The sequence below is a fragment of the Schistocerca serialis genome, chromosome 1, assembly GCF_023864345.2.
Source record: "Schistocerca serialis cubense isolate TAMUIC-IGC-003099 chromosome 1, iqSchSeri2.2, whole genome shotgun sequence".
NCBI lineage: Eukaryota > Metazoa > Arthropoda > Insecta > Orthoptera > Acrididae > Schistocerca > Schistocerca serialis.
Genome location: NC_064638.1, coordinates 272,527,718 through 272,545,954, shown reverse-complemented (window position 1 = coordinate 272,545,954; position 18,237 = coordinate 272,527,718). Strand labels below are relative to the sequence as shown.

Sequence of the window (18,237 nt, the reverse complement as noted above, 5' to 3'; positions counted from 1 at the left end):
TCCCCCCCACCCTCTCTCTCTCTCTCTCTCTCTACCCTCTCTCTCTCTCTCTCTCTCTACCCTCTCTCTCTCTCTCTCTCTCTCTACCCTCTCTCTCTCTCTCTCTCTCTACCCTCTCTCTCCCTCTCTCTACCCTCTCTCTCCCTCTCTCTCTACCCTCTCTCTCTCTCTCTCTCTCTACCCTCTCTCTCTCCCTCCCCCAACCCTCTCTCTCTCCCTCCCCCAACCCTCTCTCTCCATCGCCCACCCTCTCTCTCTCTCCCCCCTCTCTCTAGCCCACCCTCTCTCTCTTTCTCCCCCACCTCTCCACTCTCTCTCCCTCCCACCCCCTCTCTCCCTCCCACCCCCTCTCTCCCTCCCACCCCCTCTCTCCCTCCCACCCCCTCTCTCCCTCCCACCCCCTCTCTCCCTCCCACCCCCCTCTCTCCCTCCCACCCCCTCTCACTCCCTCCCACCCCCCTCTCACTCCCTCCCACCCCCCTCTCACTCCCTCCCGCCCCATCTCTCCCTCCCGCCCCATCTCTCCCTCCCGCCCCATCTCTCCCTCCCGCCCCATCTCTCCCTCCCTCCCCCTCTCTCCCTCCCTCCCCCTCTCTCCCTCCCTCCCCCTCTCTCCCTCCCTCCCCCTCTCTCCCTCCCTCCCCCTCTCTCCCTCCCTCCCCCTCTCTCTCACTGCTTCCATCAGTCTTACATCAGTGATAAAGGAACTTAAGGCCATGAGATGTTAAGATCTAGTGACCTGTTAAATTGTTGTAAACCCATTTGTGAGGTAGTAATGACTACACAGTAGAAAAGGAAGCACAGACAATAATAAAAAATAACAACAATTCTGTTTTAATAATTTCCATAATCAACTGTTGCTTTGAGTTTGGATCTTGTTGAACTTGTTTCAGTACTGCATTCTTGCCACTGACTTGTCATTCACTTCATTATACTTCTATTTGAGTTACACTTAAACGGAAATCGTAATAGCTATAACACGGCAAGCAGTGTATGGAGTTTCGAACTATTAACAGCTTTCTAATTACATATATGCTGTTGTCAACACCATTGACAGAAGATTTATGTAAGAAGATGACATATGAAAATGATGAAAGTAATGCAGCAGATATGTTCAGTGGCTTGTCACTTCATATGTTTTCTTGGCAGGATTGATTAATAGTGTGCTTCTGGAACCACACCAGTAATGTTCAGTGGTTATCATAATTGTTACTTTTGTCATTTGTAGGTCACTTGGTCCTGCATCTGTTGAAGAAGTGGAATCACTGAAGAACCGCAGGGAATTTTATCAACATGCGATGACAACTTCCCTGCAGCTGATTCAACAAGCAAAACAACTGAAAGCTGAAAATATGCATGTAAACATTGACCTGTACAGACACTGTACTACATTAGCAAGGTTTGTAGTTTTAACATATAGATAGATCCTTGTATATTTTGGCTCTTTAGTGGTTTTATAACAAGTTACTAAATCGAGAACATAAATGCGATAATTTTGTTCCTTTGTTATAAGTTTCATCTGGATCAGATTTGTGAAATCTTTAGTGCAGGTCACCCACAAATAGAATCTAAATTGTGTGTCTCTGTTGTAAACATCCTCTTCAACAGCTTTGCTAAGTGAAATAAATGAAATACATGATGATATTGTGACCTCATTCACAATGCACTGTACCAAACATTACAAACTACATTAATAGGTTAATTTGAAACTATATTTTGTAAACTGTGACAAGATACACTTCAAGAGAGATATTTAATCTTTATGCTTTTCCTGTAGCTTTTTGTATTTCGTTTGTGTATATGCAAAGATAAATAGATTAGGACAAATTTTTGTGATGTTAATCACTTTTTGTTTTAGGAACACGTTAGTTCTGAACATAGTGTCATTGTGACATAACTTTAGTATGCATGTTATCATTATGTATGTAGTATTGGTATTGTTTTATCACAGATACAATCAAACATTTCAAATTATACAAAACTGCATAAGCATGCTGCAAACCTAATTACATTATAAGTACATACAGTATTATTCTAATTTGTGCTAAAAGCTCATGAAGATGAATTTTTACCCTATCCTGTTCGAACGATTTCACTCGCATATTTCTCACACGTGCATTTCACTCACTTCATATATTCCCAGATGAAAAATTGCCCAGACATGATCGCACAAATATCACACCAGTAACTAGTTTCAAGGTCATTAACAAGCCACCTTAAGATCTAAAATACAGAAAATTGCCTTAAAAGGTGACTAATAACGATATAAATTTAATAATTAAACTTCTATTGTATGATACATACCAACATGAAATTACAATTTTGTTTTGGTGTATCAGCCACCAAGCATTATTCAGTGTCATAATCTATTGAACTGAATCGTTCTTATTAAATTGGAGGATCATATGGACAAATGTACATTGGAAAATTTATTACAGCATGAAGAAAATGAAACAAACAAAAGTATATGAGGGAAGTAGTATCAGACCATTATCTTAACAAGTAAACTAAACTCTGTCCGAACAGTCCAGAAGGCCCAACGGTAGTGACCAGCCGCTGTGTCATCCTCAGCCCACAGGCGCCACTGGATGCGGATATGGAGGGGCATGGGGGGGTCAGCACTGTGGAGGGGCACGTGGTCAGCACACTGCTCTCCTGGCCATATGTCAGTTTACGAGACCAGAGCCACTGCTTCTCAATCAAGTAGCTCCTCAGTTTGCCTCACAAAGGCTGAGTGCATCCACCACCACCTAGAGACAGGGCTTCGGCAGAAAATTTGTAGCACGTCATGACGTCACTCCAAGCGGGCCACCATTTTGTGTTTAGAAGCGGTTGTGTACCTACATGTTTGTTGGATTCTAGTGCTCAGGGTGTATACAACCCGGGAGATCTGGGAAAAACCCGGAAATGTTTTCATCCAGTAAAAACCCGGGAGATTTTTAGAATTCCGGGAATTTTTCATTGTTTTAGTTTTCACTTAAATTTTTGTGATTTTTGACTGGTAAGAACCGATACTCTAACAAAGGATATTACTGTACCCCGATACTTCAGAATAATACTTCAGCAATAAAACATAAACAAGAGAAAAAAACGAAAATAACTTATATTGCAAAGGAAATGTGCCATATACAACATCGACACACAATGCTCATGCAAGCGTCTGCCAATTGAAAATGTGTCAAAGGCTTTAGGAAGACTTCATAACAACAAATTGCCTCGAATGAGCGTGAAGTCGCAACTGTTTACATTTGATTTGTTTTAGCAGCTATGTGCTGGCTCTTGCGCATGCACAGTTGATTCACGTTTGAGAAGTAGATTCTCCCGCTTCTGGCTACAGGAATGTGGCTGTTGGCTGTGCAAGCAGTCGCAGCAAGCAGCTAGATGCTACTGGAAAAGGGGGCGCCAAATTCATATTCTTGAGGAAAAAAAACTTGTTTCACAAAGCTCCTAGCATCCAGTGCACGTTTGTCTATCGATTATTCATATGATTTTGAAACACTTCCCTGTTGGTTTTTGAACATATTTTAAGTTGATTTCTGAATGAATCATAAGTTGACTTTTGAATAGTGTACGTGATGTCTCTGTCAGGAGAATCCTCGTCACATCTAGAAATATACTTTCTGCAGACAAAAGGGGATGGGGCTATACGAGCTGAGCAGAGTAAAGCCGAACGGATGAATATCAATCGTTGTCTGATTATGTGGTTGATTGAGCTTGCGAATGATCAGCATTATTATAATTACTAGCGAAATCCATAGATTCAGACTACCAGAATGGAAATAAACGACTGACAGGAATAACAGGTGAGAAGATTATGTGTTTCCAAGACAGTGAAATTTTGACAGAAAAATTTTGGGCAGGCCTGCTACACTAGTAAGGACCAGTAGTATAGTGTCCCCCCCTCCCCTGCCAGCTGTTGTGGCCGTGCGGTTCTAGGCGCTTCAGTCTGGACCGCTACGGTCGCAGATTTGAATCGTGCCTCGGGCATGGATGTGTGTGATGTCCTTAGGTTGGTTAGGTTTAAGTAGTTCGAAGTTCTAGGGGACTGATGACCTCAGAAATTAAGTCCCATAGTGTTCAGAGCCATTTGAACCAGTACAGTCCCCGGCCAGCAGCCGTTTAAGTTCTATTCTGGAAGTAATGCGGAAAATGCGTTGTTCAAATACGAACGCCTAACCGGAAAATAATCGTGGGATAACTAAACCTGTGATTCTGGCAGGGTTAGTGAAGTTAATCGGTGAACAAATTTTGACAATGGTAGGAATAGCTACAGAATTGGTGATGACAAGATTGATTGTTAGAATGTGGAAGGAGAAGAAATGGGGACATCACACAAATTATGGAACAATAAGACGATTCCAAATTTGTATAAAAATTTCCTAATACTACTTTTCAATCTCATGCTTGAAAAGCTGGTGCGTATGAATGGAAATGTGGAACTATTTCCTATCTTACAGCTTTTTGCTTGTAGTAGGCCTAATAGGCATTTGATATTGGTACTTCGTGGATTATATTCTGTCATGTTATAAAAATGGCCATTTGTGCCAAAACAGTTTCGTTTATTTGGTGTGTTACAAAATTGATGCCATATTAGAAAGGCCTATTTTGTTTTATGTAGCAGACAGTGACAAAATAGACGTAATCTTGGGTATTATTTGTATTAACAGCTTTTTCGGTATTAGATAACGACATTTCAGTTTTTCATGTAGCAAAACGTTTGACAAACTTCGATGATGTAATAGAGTCTTTTGCAGAAAGGAAAGCACGCCATATCAAGCTGAAGCAAGATTAGAGAAAAAAATGCTAGGAGATAAGGTTGGAAGAAATGTGTAATTTCTTGCTTATCTCTTGTCAGTATTGGTTTTATATATCCTATATTTAATTTTATGTCACACAAAACAGCAAGTTATTAACTAATAGGCAATAAAGAGTTCAGATTTTCTGAAGAGTTCTTATTCTGTTGATTACAAATAATCCCATCCACTATTAATTGCGAGTATTTTTTTATTTTTATTTATTTATTTATTTATTTTTTTAATAAAAGAGGGGCAGGCTGTCAAACCGACCAACTGGGAGCAGGAGAGGCACCACAGGACATTTCAGTTTCCACTCTCCTGAATATGGTTTGGATGTGCGGTAGAAAAATGCTTTATGAAGAGGTGTGGTACTGCACTTTGGCATATTTAAGAACGAATAATGTCTTACATTTCGTCGAATACATATGTTTTATGTTTCAGGCTTTTCCGAAAGATGTGAGCTACGAACTGAACATATTTTGAAAATCCGATTTTTTTAAGTATTGACCCAGTTCACAAATGTCGAAATGTCGTAGATCCGGGGCTGATGCGGAGTGCAGTCTGAGTTATAGTGGGTAGACTCCACGTGACTCGTGTTTACATTTAGTGATGTTGCTGTTTCCCCTTCGTTTACTCTCACGTCAAATGAAAACAAAACGGATATATGTGGCCGGGGCCTATCAAGTGAATTAAAACACATTCACATAACTTTCAGATTTTATTTTATTTCCACCTTTCTGACAGTCTAATCAGCTTGCGGAACAATGAAGTTGTTTCTGTCTGTCTGCTATAGAAATTTGACTTTTGTTAACCTTTTTCGCATAGACAGGCATGTATTTGAAACTAAATTTTTAATTCCACAGTACTGGCTAGTTTCAACTGTTCGCTGCATTTCAAGTGCACGTTTTAATTTTCTAGAACGTATGGCATTATGCCATAATAAAGAACCAAACATGATGTAATACAGTACTGGTGCTCCAAGACAATTTACATCCCGAAATCCACACTGAAAAGCTTAATATCAGGTCAAGGTCTACTTCATTGGGAATCTGGACATATGAATGTGCACTTTAAGTATGCACTTTAAATGTGCACATTTTAATATGGTTCACGAAATTCCGATGCTCTTGGAGTATCCTCTGATGTCTTGTTTCTTTTATGACATAATGTATGATCTTTCAATGTTTTACACGTAAGTACATAAGGGCTTCCTACGTCATTATAGTTACCTAAGTTCTGTGTCGCTTGTTATCTGCACTCTATGGCAACTGCTGAAACGAACTTTTTTCTAACAGGTCGCAGGGAAATATTGCAAATAGTGGTTTGAAAAGCGTTACTTTCAAAGTAAATATCCTTTTAGGTAAGTTGAACTACGTGCAAGAATGTACCATGAATTTATTAAATCACAGAGTGTTTGACTCTCATTTAAAAATCAACTCTTTGATGATGAGGTATTTAGAAGAATTTCGAACCCTGAAGATCAGACACTTATGTCATTATTAAAAATTTTACTGGCACATTTGTGTGATGTATCTTAAAGTGTAACACGCACAAAAAAGATCAACAGTATATGCAAAATCTTAGCTTCTCTTGCATCTTGAGACCAATATTATATGTGAAAACTTTTCTTTTCATGTTGCAACACTATGTATATTAATTTAAACTATTAACTTTCCCTATTCGTGTGTTGGTGTTACTTATCAGTGTTGTTGCTGTTGGCTGACTACATCATGTGTCTTACACTCTGAATATCCGCTGTCATCGGCTGGCAAGATCACTTGACATGAGCTACGAACGGCTTACAAAAGCGCATCGAAATCTCGATTTCAATGATTCGGAAAGTAACATGCGGTGTTTGGTGGAATTCCAATGTATACTTTCATAATACGAAAATACGCAGCGTACATGTTGCTGCACATCAAAGATTTTTCCAAAACGTGTCTTTTTCCCTGAGTTTCGTTTTCTAAAGTGTCGGGAAATTGCACACCTGTGTATAAAACCATAACCATTAAAAGGATTGACACGGGAAAATATACTGTCACCTGGGAGAAAGTGTGTTTTTAACCGGGAAATCCAGGAAAAATCCGGTTTTTTTTTCCCTTGTCCACGCATACACTCTGAGTGCTACATTTATGCTTAAAACTAGCGATTATAGTGTTTACTTTTAGTGAATCTACTGTGAACATGGTTTACAAATGTTGTGTACCAAGGTGTCATGGGAATCACAAAACTGGACCGAAAGTAATATTGTTTTCCTTTCCTAAAGATTTGAATCTGAGTCAGAAATAGCTTTCAGCAATTCATTTGGACAATTTCCAACTCACTCAGCACACGAAGGTATGGAAAACCTATCTACTTAGTACTTTTTTTCCTAGTGGGATACCTTAAATTTTCGATGCGTTTGACTAAAATTGTGAACAAAAGTTCACAGTAAATAGTATTCGTTTTCAAGTGGCTTAATTTTGATTTTGAAAACAAAATATAAATTTGTGGCTTGTGTTACATTTTATTCGTGTTTAAGTTTCTCTGCAATTTGTGTTTTGTTACACATTACCGATACGTTGTATTCTTTATTTGTGAGTGGGTGTTGTGTTGGTTTTCTCTCTCGCATTAGTTAGCATGAGTGCTAACGAATGTTGAAACTGCTGTTTTCATGTTTAAAAAGCGATGTCTCTGTAAGAAGATTATCTATGTTGTTCTTCGGTGTGTTAGTTTTTCCCATTATTAGGCATTCACAATCATTGGCTTTGCCAACTCATAACCAAATAATCATCTTTCAACCTAACCTACACTTCCGGTTACGCTGCAGAATAGGTGTCATCACAACCAGATTTCAGTGGTGTCCTCTATCTTTTGAGCCGCCTCATATAACAATATTCATGTTAATAACACATCCAATTACTTAATCTGTCTGGTATCTTAATTGTTCCGTTTGGTTAATTGATATGTCAAGTGACATTTAGTTCACACAGCAGAGCTTGCTACGGAATGTTTAGTTGATATCATCTTAACATACTTCCAGTTGGATGGTCATGACTCTTGTTGAGGTGTGTCATTTATGTTGATATCTGTACAACTTTATTTTGTGTTTGGCATGCATTTGCTTTGCAGTTGTTCTTCTATCCAAACACGAAACTTGTGCTATATCAAGACCCTCATTCAGTGTTACCTGCAATGACACAGTTTTAATATGTGCTGGCATAAATAATGTAGTAGTTGCTTATTCCACTCACAGTTTCGAATAGCTTAATATTGGACACAGCAGTTGGCCTCCATTCCCAAATTTGAATCTCATCCAGACTGTGACCCTTAATTTGTTACTAATCTCATTGTTTTTTTAAAACTTTACTTATAAAACCCATTGGCAGTATGAGGCTGTGTGCCAGACGTGGAGGGCACATGGGTTTAATCTACTAGAAACATTCATAACAGCACACATTTTGGAACCGAGTGAAAAGTTTGTTCTTGAACTGTCATATTAGTGTAAAGTTTGTCACTCTCTCAGTTTTAAGAGGCGCTCTTCTATTAGAATGCAAAGTGAAAGTAGTTTCTGCCAGTAACTGTAGAATCATGTGTTACAGAAAATCATTTTGGGTCAGTCCCTTGACAGCATTAAAATACAGATTAGGTGTTTCATACACTCAGTTTAATTGAAACACTTAATTCTAAGATTTATGCAGCAGGAATAAAGTTAAAGAGTGCTACAGTTTCTTTTCTTAAGGTGGCATTTATATAGTAATCGAGGTAAAGTACTCTCCACCTATTTACATGGAGAGTATTTGTGCAAACATCAAGAAATATTTTGTTGCTGTATTTTATTTGAATGTCCAGGATGTTGTATCATACACCATTCAGTTTAATTTGGAATCAGTGCAAAATCATTACAGTTTTGATTTATGTTGTAAATCTTTAGTTAATCCCAGAATTAGTTCCTCTGATTTATTTTGTTTGCACATAAGTTCATTACAAGGAAACCGGTCTGCTTCTAGCTTATGGCAGGGTTTTAAGCAAATGTTGCATAGCTGTGCAGTAACGATAGAAAAGAGATGTTTCAGTTGCGGATCAGGTATGCAGTTGTAATGTGAGGTTGCTCTGATATCTCGTCATACTCAGTATTACCATTACTTATTACTTTCCAATGACTAGCTACATTTTCACTTTGTTGAATGTCCTTCAGTAGTCCATCATCCCAGTGACACCTTTATATCATGGTGCAAACATTCCAGTAAGTGTTTGTTGCTCTATTACTCTGTCTGAGTTACTACATTTGTCAGCAACACAAGTCATATTTAGTCACAAGTATTAAATTTAATAGACAGTAAGACTGGTAACGCTATATACTCCTGACATGTTTTGCAATTGTTTCATTTTTCACGAAATACAATATATCAAATGTGTACAACAAATCAATCATTCTGTGTAATTCCACGGAATATAGAAAAGGCTTGCTGCCTTTTAAAATGGAGATTGTGACAATTGTAATGGAACCAGGTTGTGCCCTGGATTTTGTAACAGCTTTTCCAGGAAGTACATGTATATATATCCAACTTAAATAAATTATTGTTCATTACTTCTAGTATTTTATACATCCTACATTAACATAAACTATTAATAATTCGCTGTGGTCGCAGGTTCGAATCCTCCCTCGGGGAATGTGTGTGATGTCCTTAGGTTAGTTAGGTTTAAGTAGTTCTAAGTTTTAGGGGACTGATGACCTCAGATGTTAAGTCCCATAGTGCTCAGAGCCATTTGAACCATTTTTGTTAATAATTATATTATTTAAAGCATGCTGAGGACTACAACTCTGATGTTACAGTAATTTGTCTACATACTACAAAGAATTAAACTTGCTGTAGTCACCAGCAGATGTTTCTTATCTATCCCTGGAGTTACTAAAGTGCAAATGTGAATTGTAGTGTCACTTGTCCTGAAGTTTAATAGAATTCTTCGTATCGTATACAGCATTCCATTTGCTTTACAGGATAGCTCGATTCCCTTGGTGATTCACTGTCTCCTTCGGTCATTTCGGTAAACACTTAATGAAATTCTCGTAGGAAATACAGCTTCAAACAATGGAATAAATTAATCTAGAAATAGGTTACATTTATTATTGAGATTATTTTTATTTCTGAGAACAGGTGAGTTAAAAGTGATTGCTTGGGGAATGTACTCAGCCTTCCTGAGGGAGCTCTGTAAAGAGCTACTACATAAGTAGGCAGTGTATTAACAAGGAATTAAATGCAACCATTCTCAAACTGTTGAACAATACAATTTTTATGCCCATTTTGTATACAAACTTGTACTAAACTTGCAAATGTAAAACTACAAAATGAAACATTATTTTATTTAGGATCAATATTTTATTTAGGATACTGTAGGGAGAGGAATTTAATATTGTACGCAGTATTGGTGCAGACTTTTATCAAGTGAGTGCAAATAATAGTTGTCTGGTCCAGAAAGACTGTAGTTTACCACAGTGTATTTTTCACAAGTTATCCTGTTTTCTCATGTATATCGCAATATTATTTACATCCCACACTCATTCAGTTTTCACTGGCTATTGATAAGTCTTAAGCAATTACATTGTCAGTAAATAAAAAAATATATGTATATATAAACTATAGCTTCTGCTATATCGCAATAGATAAAGTTCCGTATTTTAAACATACGGCAAAGTACTCTCCTCTTTGCGCGATATCATTTGGCAAAATTTCATTTCGGTACCTTCAACGGTGTGCAAGATATGAGAGGCATTCTGAATGTTTCATTCCCGCAAGCCTTCTCTCTAGGTGGTGGTGGTGCATCACGCTTGCCAACGGTGCACAGCATACCGGATGGTTGATCATCCAAGTACTAGTCCAGTCCAACAATGCTTAACTTCAGTGATATGACGGAAACCGGTGTTACCACCGCGGCAAATCCATTGGCCAGATTATTATCTTACCTAAGGTAAAAAGTTGTCGTTTTTATGACTGGCTATTTATCACATATCGATCCAGGATTCATATCGCCACATTTGTGTTAATACAAAATGATTGACGGCAGCAACAGTTACATAGTGCCTATGTGGATATAAACAAAATGTGAGTAACATAAATAAGGTGAAACTGTACTGTGGCTGTCAGAGAACTGGCTAATATGTAGTGTTATGACTACAAGGAAACACTAATTGCCAGATGTAACTACCAACCATTTAGTTTTATAAAGTCATGACTTTATAACAAGGCAAAGAATGACAATATAATGGATATTTATACAAGATTTACATTTTATAAGATGCAAGAAACTATGTTCAATTTCACCAACTCTATAGTAAACTATTCCAAACATTACATGTTCATTAACTAATACAAAATCGTGAACTTAAAAACATTCTATCCATAATAGCAAATATTAAAGTCAGGTAATACTTAAACCGAGGTCTGTTTGTGAGATACTACCAGCGATAAATGTGGCTATGATTACAAGCCCGTAAACAAACGGATAAAACTTCAAGTAGTCACATTAGAGGCATTAGATGTTACATTAAAGCAAGTTTCAAAAATCAAAATTAATGAATATAATTATGTTGACATAGGCCTATGTATTTGCTATAAAATACAGCGCAAACTGATAGCACATGCAGTGTATGTCAAGATTCAAATTAACTAAATATTATAATAATTAACTGATGATCGATAAGAAATATTATGTTTATTTTGTAATATATGTTTGTGAAGTCAATTATATTCAAAGACCAAAGTCCACAAGATGTAGAAAATGTATAATCATTATGTAGCTTAAGGTCTAGATGTAACACACATAATGACATACTACGTAAGGTAATGCAAAGTTTTAGTGTTGCATACAAAAACTGAACTGCTGAAAGTTACATAATGTTGTAACCTTCAGATTCTTACTGGAAACACTAAAACTTTGAGTTACCTTACTCAACATGTCATTATGTATGTAACATCCAGACCTTAAGCTATATTTGGTTTATATATATTTTACAGATTTAGCAAAACTGAACATTATTCCTTTCTATGTCTTGTGGATCTTGGTCTTCAGATACAATTGACTTCATGAACATGTATTACAAAATCAACAAAACATAGCTTCCAGAATGAATTGTCACTAGCATAGAAGTGTGCACTGATATGAAACTTCCTGGCAGATTAAAACTGTGTGCCAGACTGAGACCCAAACTCAGGACCTTTGCCTTTTGCGTGCAACTCGGTCTGGCCACACAGCTTTATTCTGCCAGGAAGCTCCAGATCAGTGCACACTCCACTGCAGAGTCAAAATTCATTCTGGAAACAATCCCCAAGGCTGTGATTAAGCCAAATCTCCACAGTATCCTTTCTTCCAGATGTTCTAGTTTTGCAAGGTTCGCAAGCGAGCTTGTGTGAAGTTTGGAAGGTAGAGGACAAGGTACTGGTGGAAGTAAAGCTGTGAGGACAGGTCATGAGTCATGCTAGGATAGCTCTGTTGTTAGAGCACTTGCCCATGAAAGGCCAAGGTCTCGAGTTTGGGTCCCGGTCTGGCACACAGTGTTAATCTGCCAGGAAGTTTCAAAATATAGCTTATTGATTATAGTTGGTGCTGTATTTTATAGAAAATACTTAGGCATAAGGTGCAGTAAGTATATTAATGAATTTTGATTTTTGTAATCCGCTATAATGTAGCATCTAATGGCTCATTTGTACCTACTTTAAGTTTTATCCATTTGTTTACTGGTTTATAATCGTAGCCACATTTAACGCTGTTGATATTTGGCACATAGACGTCGGCTTAAAGTATTACTTTGCCTTAATATTCAATATTATGGATAGAGATTTTTTTCATTATTGGTGTTACTCATAGTTATTTGTATCCAAAAGATATTCTACTGATCAGTTGTGACTTTACATTTTTTTCCCCTTCTCATTCAGTATTTCGTAATTTTTTTGTTACTTAATGAATTGCTAATGTTTGGTTAATGTTTACTACAGATTCAACGAAATTGAACGTAGTTCATTGCATCTTTAAAATGTAAATCTAGTGGAAATTCTTGTTATATTGCCACACTTTTTCTTATTATAGAGTCACAACTTTATAAAAAATAAGGTGGTTGGTAGTTGCATCTGGCAGTTACTGCTTCCGTGTAGCCACGATGCAGCATATTGGACAGTTCTCTTGCAGCTGTAGTATAGTACTTCCTTGCTCCTGTAGCTAACGTTGCAAGTGATACATTTTGTTTACATCCACATATGGACTATGTAACTATTACTGTTGTCAACCACATGGAGGAAGAGGGTCAGTGAGGTTTTGGAAAGCACCAGCAAGTATGTGCACTGCTGCGGCAAACTGTACTTGGTTTCTCAGCTGACGGTCCATGGCACGAACAGCTCAATGATGTGGTCTCACAGATTCTCAATTGGGTTTAAATGCGGGAGGGTTTGGTGGCCAGGGGAGTACATTAAACTCATCCTGGTGCTTTTCAAACCACGCATGTACACTGTGAACTGTGTGATATGTTGCCTTGTCCTACTGGTAGATGCCATCGTGCAGAGGATAAACAAACTTCATGTAAGGGTGGAAGCGATCCCCAAGGATAGATACCACATATGTGTTGATCTATTGTGACTTCCAGAATGACGAGATCACCCAGGAAAGGTCATGGAAATGTTTCCTAGACCATAATGCTCCCTCCTCTATCTCAGATCCTCCTGACGATTGTTGTAGTGTATTTGCTTTCAGGTATTTTGCACTGTTCACACCAATGGCCATCTGTCTGATGGAAAAGAAAACGTGATTAATCTGGAAAGGCCAACTGTCGTCACTCACTGCTTTCATCACTGATGAACAGTAGTCAGCATGGGTACATGAACCAGGTGTCTGCTGTGAAGGCCCATACGGAGCGACATTTCCTGAACAGTCGTTGAGGAGACACTATTGGTAGCCCCTGGTTCATTGGGGTGGTCAGTTTCTCAACAGTAGCACATCTATTCACTCATACACTTCTCCACAGCTGTCATTCACAACTGTCAAATATGGCTTGTGGTGCACCAAGTTGAATACACGGTATACTTTAAGCGTGGTGGCACACAAACAGCTTGCAGTCTTAACCATTTTGGAAATACCCTTGGCCCTAAAGGCAATGATAAAGGCTATCTTTTGGACGTCAGATAAAATGCTCCATTTACACATTATGATGACAACTGCACTTACTTCCACATCTCCCGACACACTCTCAAGTGATAGTGCTGCCACCTGGCAGGTGCAAGAGGTTATTGCGTGCTGACATCAAACATAACGTAGTTGGTGGTCACATTAATGTGATTGGACCATGTAGTTTGATGCCACATACCAGATATATTTTTTGTGCTTTTATTTTGTCATGATGTAATGCATTATCCAATGTGTACTTGCCCACAAGATCCTTCTCTTTAATAAGAGCTATTTGGCTCAACAGGTTTTGAGAATGTTATGTCTGACAGCCAATACACACCTTACAAAATAATAATTTTATATTGGCTATGTATCATATAAAGGGAGTTAAGTTATTAAATGTATCTTGTTATTGTTCATCTGCTTAAGTTTATGTGTTTTAGATCTAAAGAAGGCTTATCAGTGAGCTGAAACTAGGTATCAATATAGACGTTTTGCGTTCTTGACCCAGGATTTTCAGTGCATACATTTTTACGATAACATTAGTCTCCTTCTTTGTTACCATGGGTACTAAGTTTTTGTGTAAGTATCATGTACAGCCTCGAAGGGAAACCTTTGGATCAAGAAATGATCTACAGACGTCTCTGTGATCATCAGGTGTTGCAATGTGTATAATGCTGTGCAAATAGAGCTAGAGTCCCTAAACATAATGTGGAGCCTTTGGAATGTATTTAGTATTCTATTTTTTATAACAACTTCTGCTGCTTTAGGTAACTCTGGTGTTGTGATAATTAAGGCCATAATTTTAAGTTTTCCTTCTCTCCCCCTTTGTTTATGTGCTTAGCGTTACCCTTTCTGCTGTATTTGAGTTTGTTAGAACAGTCAGTGGATTCACAGATGAATGTATACAGCTTTTTATTGGCCTTGTAGATGTAAGAATAAGACTTTTTCATCAATGAACAATTAATAATTGTAATTGTGAAATACATTACACACTTCCTGTGCAGCGAGACTGTGGCACTGGGGCCTTATTAAAGTTTAACAGTGTGAGCTTGTTCTCATCAACACCGACACTAATGTTTAGATCATTTATCTTTGCAGTAGAAGAGAATTAAACTGGGACAGTACTCCTGAATTTTCCCATTTCAAGGATCATCAGAAAACAGTTGAGCATTTCTTTGGTTTGCTATCCTCAGTTTCAGTTCTTGTGTCATCCAGAATTGTGTGGATACTTAACTCTGGTTCTGTTGACAGCCTTTGCATTTGACAAGAATTTCTCTGGGTTTTTTGAGAGGTCTTTCTATAAGGCTCTGCTGTGATAGGCATTGAAGATTTCACGGATTTCGCTTTTGGTAGACAAACACATTTTATTTAGCATTGCTCTATCTGTAACCCATGCATGTTTTTACAGCTATTGCACAGTAGGCACTATTTCTTTAGAACTTTCTTAACAAAGACGTGATACGATGGAGAGCCCATCATGAACTATTCTATTAGGTACATATATGTTCAGTGCTCGGTCAGTTCTTCAAAATTGAACACTTCTTCTCTGTATGTTCCTGCCGAGAGCAATATTTGTTTCAGATTCTCTTTGATACTACTGCTTCTTTATCTAGTTTGCTGAACATAGAAATCTTTGTAACTCTTTTATTTGACGTTTGTACTTAGGTAGTCATTGTTGCTAAAACTTCCTCATGGCCACTGATAATAGTTTCGGTTTGAACATATTCAAAGATATCAGGTTATGAGCTTACACACATTTGACCACTTGTCAGTCACTGGTTGACAGAAAAGGGCTGGTAAATTGACCAGAAAGAGAGAGTTAAAGGCTATGGAAATCTGTGATAGGGTGACAAGTTTTGGCAGATGTACTAGCGTTGGGTCACAGAAAGTTCAGGTGGTTGGAGCAGGATAGGATTAACTGGAACCGACTCGCTAGAACTTCTGTTAATTTTTGTTTGCAAACTGCAGAGTATTGACTACAAAATGTTCCTGACAACCTACATTAAAAAAAATCTTCCTATCATTGAGATGAGTTCATTGTACCTTCGAATTTGGTAATATGACCAAAATTGTAGAACCTGGACTATGTTCACGATTCCTGAAATCACGCAAATACATTTAAAGCGTAGCTGTCCACAAACATGTATGACTACGAACAAAACCTAAACAGTGATTGATAGCAGAAATATTGTTCACTTCAAAGTAGCATCCTTCAGCAACTATACAATGGCAGTTGTTATTCCCAGTCTTGGTAGCAGTGTTGAAAAGCTACAACTGGTAGGGCATTTAATATGTTGGTCACTTTTTTTAATGTTCTCCAGAGTCCCTAAATGACATCCTTTTAAGACATTTTTCAATACCAAGAAAAGAAAAAAAGTCACAAGGATTAATATCAGATGAATAAGGGGGCTGTGGAATAACAGGAATTACTTTTGAGATAAAAAAAAATTTCCTTCATGGAACGGGCAGTGTGACATCAGTTGTTGTCATGATGCAGCATTCATTTGTCTGCAATGTCCAGGCTCTCTTGATTTGCCCTTTTCCAGAGACTTTTAGGGACGTGTTGGTTGGTAGTGTGTCCTGGCTGAACAGCTTTACGAGAGCATCCACACATTCAATATTTTCTATTGTTTGTGAATTTTGAGGTCTCTCTGAGCAAAGTTCATTTTCAACATGTTCTCGATCTTCCAAAAATGATTTTTTTCAGTGAAAAACTTGTGCGCTTGATATGAAATGTTTTCCTTGGGCATATTTCAACTTTTCAAAGATCACATTCATGGATTCCCCAAGTTTAAAACAAAACTTGATGTTGTAACATTGCTCTAACACTGATGGGGCTCTTAAGTCTCATGATGTCTGTACAGAGATAAAACTCGACACAGCATCTGGAAGGGATGAACATGACCATCTAAACAAGTAGAACAAAACAGTGTTGCCAGATAACGCACAGTGTTGTCAGTCACATTACTTTTCTCACACACCTTGTATATAGCCTCACAGCCTGTGAACTCACCTGTATTTCACAAAACATAATACGCACATCAAAATAAGTTTTGCATCACCCCGGTTCCTAGAACTCCTGAAGATAGACGTTGACTGTGGATATTGTATCACAGAGACAGTCCTTTTGACTGTTCAGAGATGCCACTAAACCCACCCAAAGATGAAAACAACCATGTATGAGCAGCGCCTATTAGACAGTGCGGGTCCGACAGCCAATCAGTTCCAGTCATTCCACCAGGAAGAAGGTACATGGCTCGTGTCTGTAGTTCAACCGTGCCTAGACGGTCAATACTGCGGTTTGGTGGGGTCCGCATTGTTGCCTTGTGCCAGGAAGGGCTCTGTACAACGGAAGTGTCCAGGCATCTCTGAGAAACCAAAGCAATGTTGTTTGGACATGGAGGAGGTACAGAGAGACAGGAACTGTTGATGTCATGTCTTGCTCAGGCTGCCCAAGGGCTACTACTGCAGTGGATGACCACTACCTACGGATTATGGCTCGGAGGAACCTTGACAGCCACGCCACCATGTTGAATAATGCTTTTCATACAGCCACAGTACGTCGTGTTACGACTCAAACTGTGCGCAATAGGCTGCATGATGCACAAATTCCATCCAGATGTCCATGGCAAGATCCATCATTGCAACCACAACACCATGCAGCGCGGTACAGGTGGACCCAACAACATGCTGAATGGGACTCTCAGGATTGGCATCACGTTCTCTTCAGCGATGGGTGTCGCATATGCCTTCAACCAGACATTCGTCAGAGATATGTTTGGAGGCAACCCAGTCAGGCTGAATGCCGTAGACACACTGTCCAGTGAGTGCAGCAAGGTGGAGGTTCCCTGCTGTTTTTGGGTGGCATTATGTGGGGCTGACGTACGCCGCTAGTGGTCATGGAAGGCACCGTAACGGCGCTGTACGATATGTGAATGCCATCCTCCAATCAAGAGTGCAACCACATAGGCAGCATATTGGCAAGGCATTCGTCTTCAAGGATAACAATTCGTGCCTCCATCGTGCACATCTTGTGAATGACTTCCACCAGGATAATGGCATTGCTCGACTAGAGTGGCCAGCATGTTCTCCAGACATGAACCCTATCAAACATGCGTGGGATAGATTGAAAAGGGCTGTTTATGGACGACGTGACACACCAACCTCTTTGAGGGCTCTACGCTGAATCGCCATTGAGAAGTGGGACAACCTATACCAACAGTGCCTTAATGAACTTGGAGATAGTATTCCGCGACGAATACAGGCATGCATCAATGAAGAGGACGTGCTACTGGGTATTGGAGGT

At 38.7% G+C, this 18,237-nt stretch overlaps 1 protein-coding gene across 1 annotated transcript in view; it reads left to right on the top strand.

Annotated features, from left to right (window-relative positions):
- Positions 1 to 18,237, top strand: part of LOC126467803 (Fanconi anemia group I protein-like) — a 269,273-nt gene that overhangs the window by 173,298 nt on the left and 77,738 nt on the right. The window contains exon 16 of the mRNA XM_050096494.1: positions 1,229 to 1,399. Coding sequence (XP_049952451.1) covers positions 1,229 to 1,399 — 171 coding nt within the window. The remainder of the gene's footprint in view (positions 1 to 1,228; positions 1,400 to 18,237) is intronic.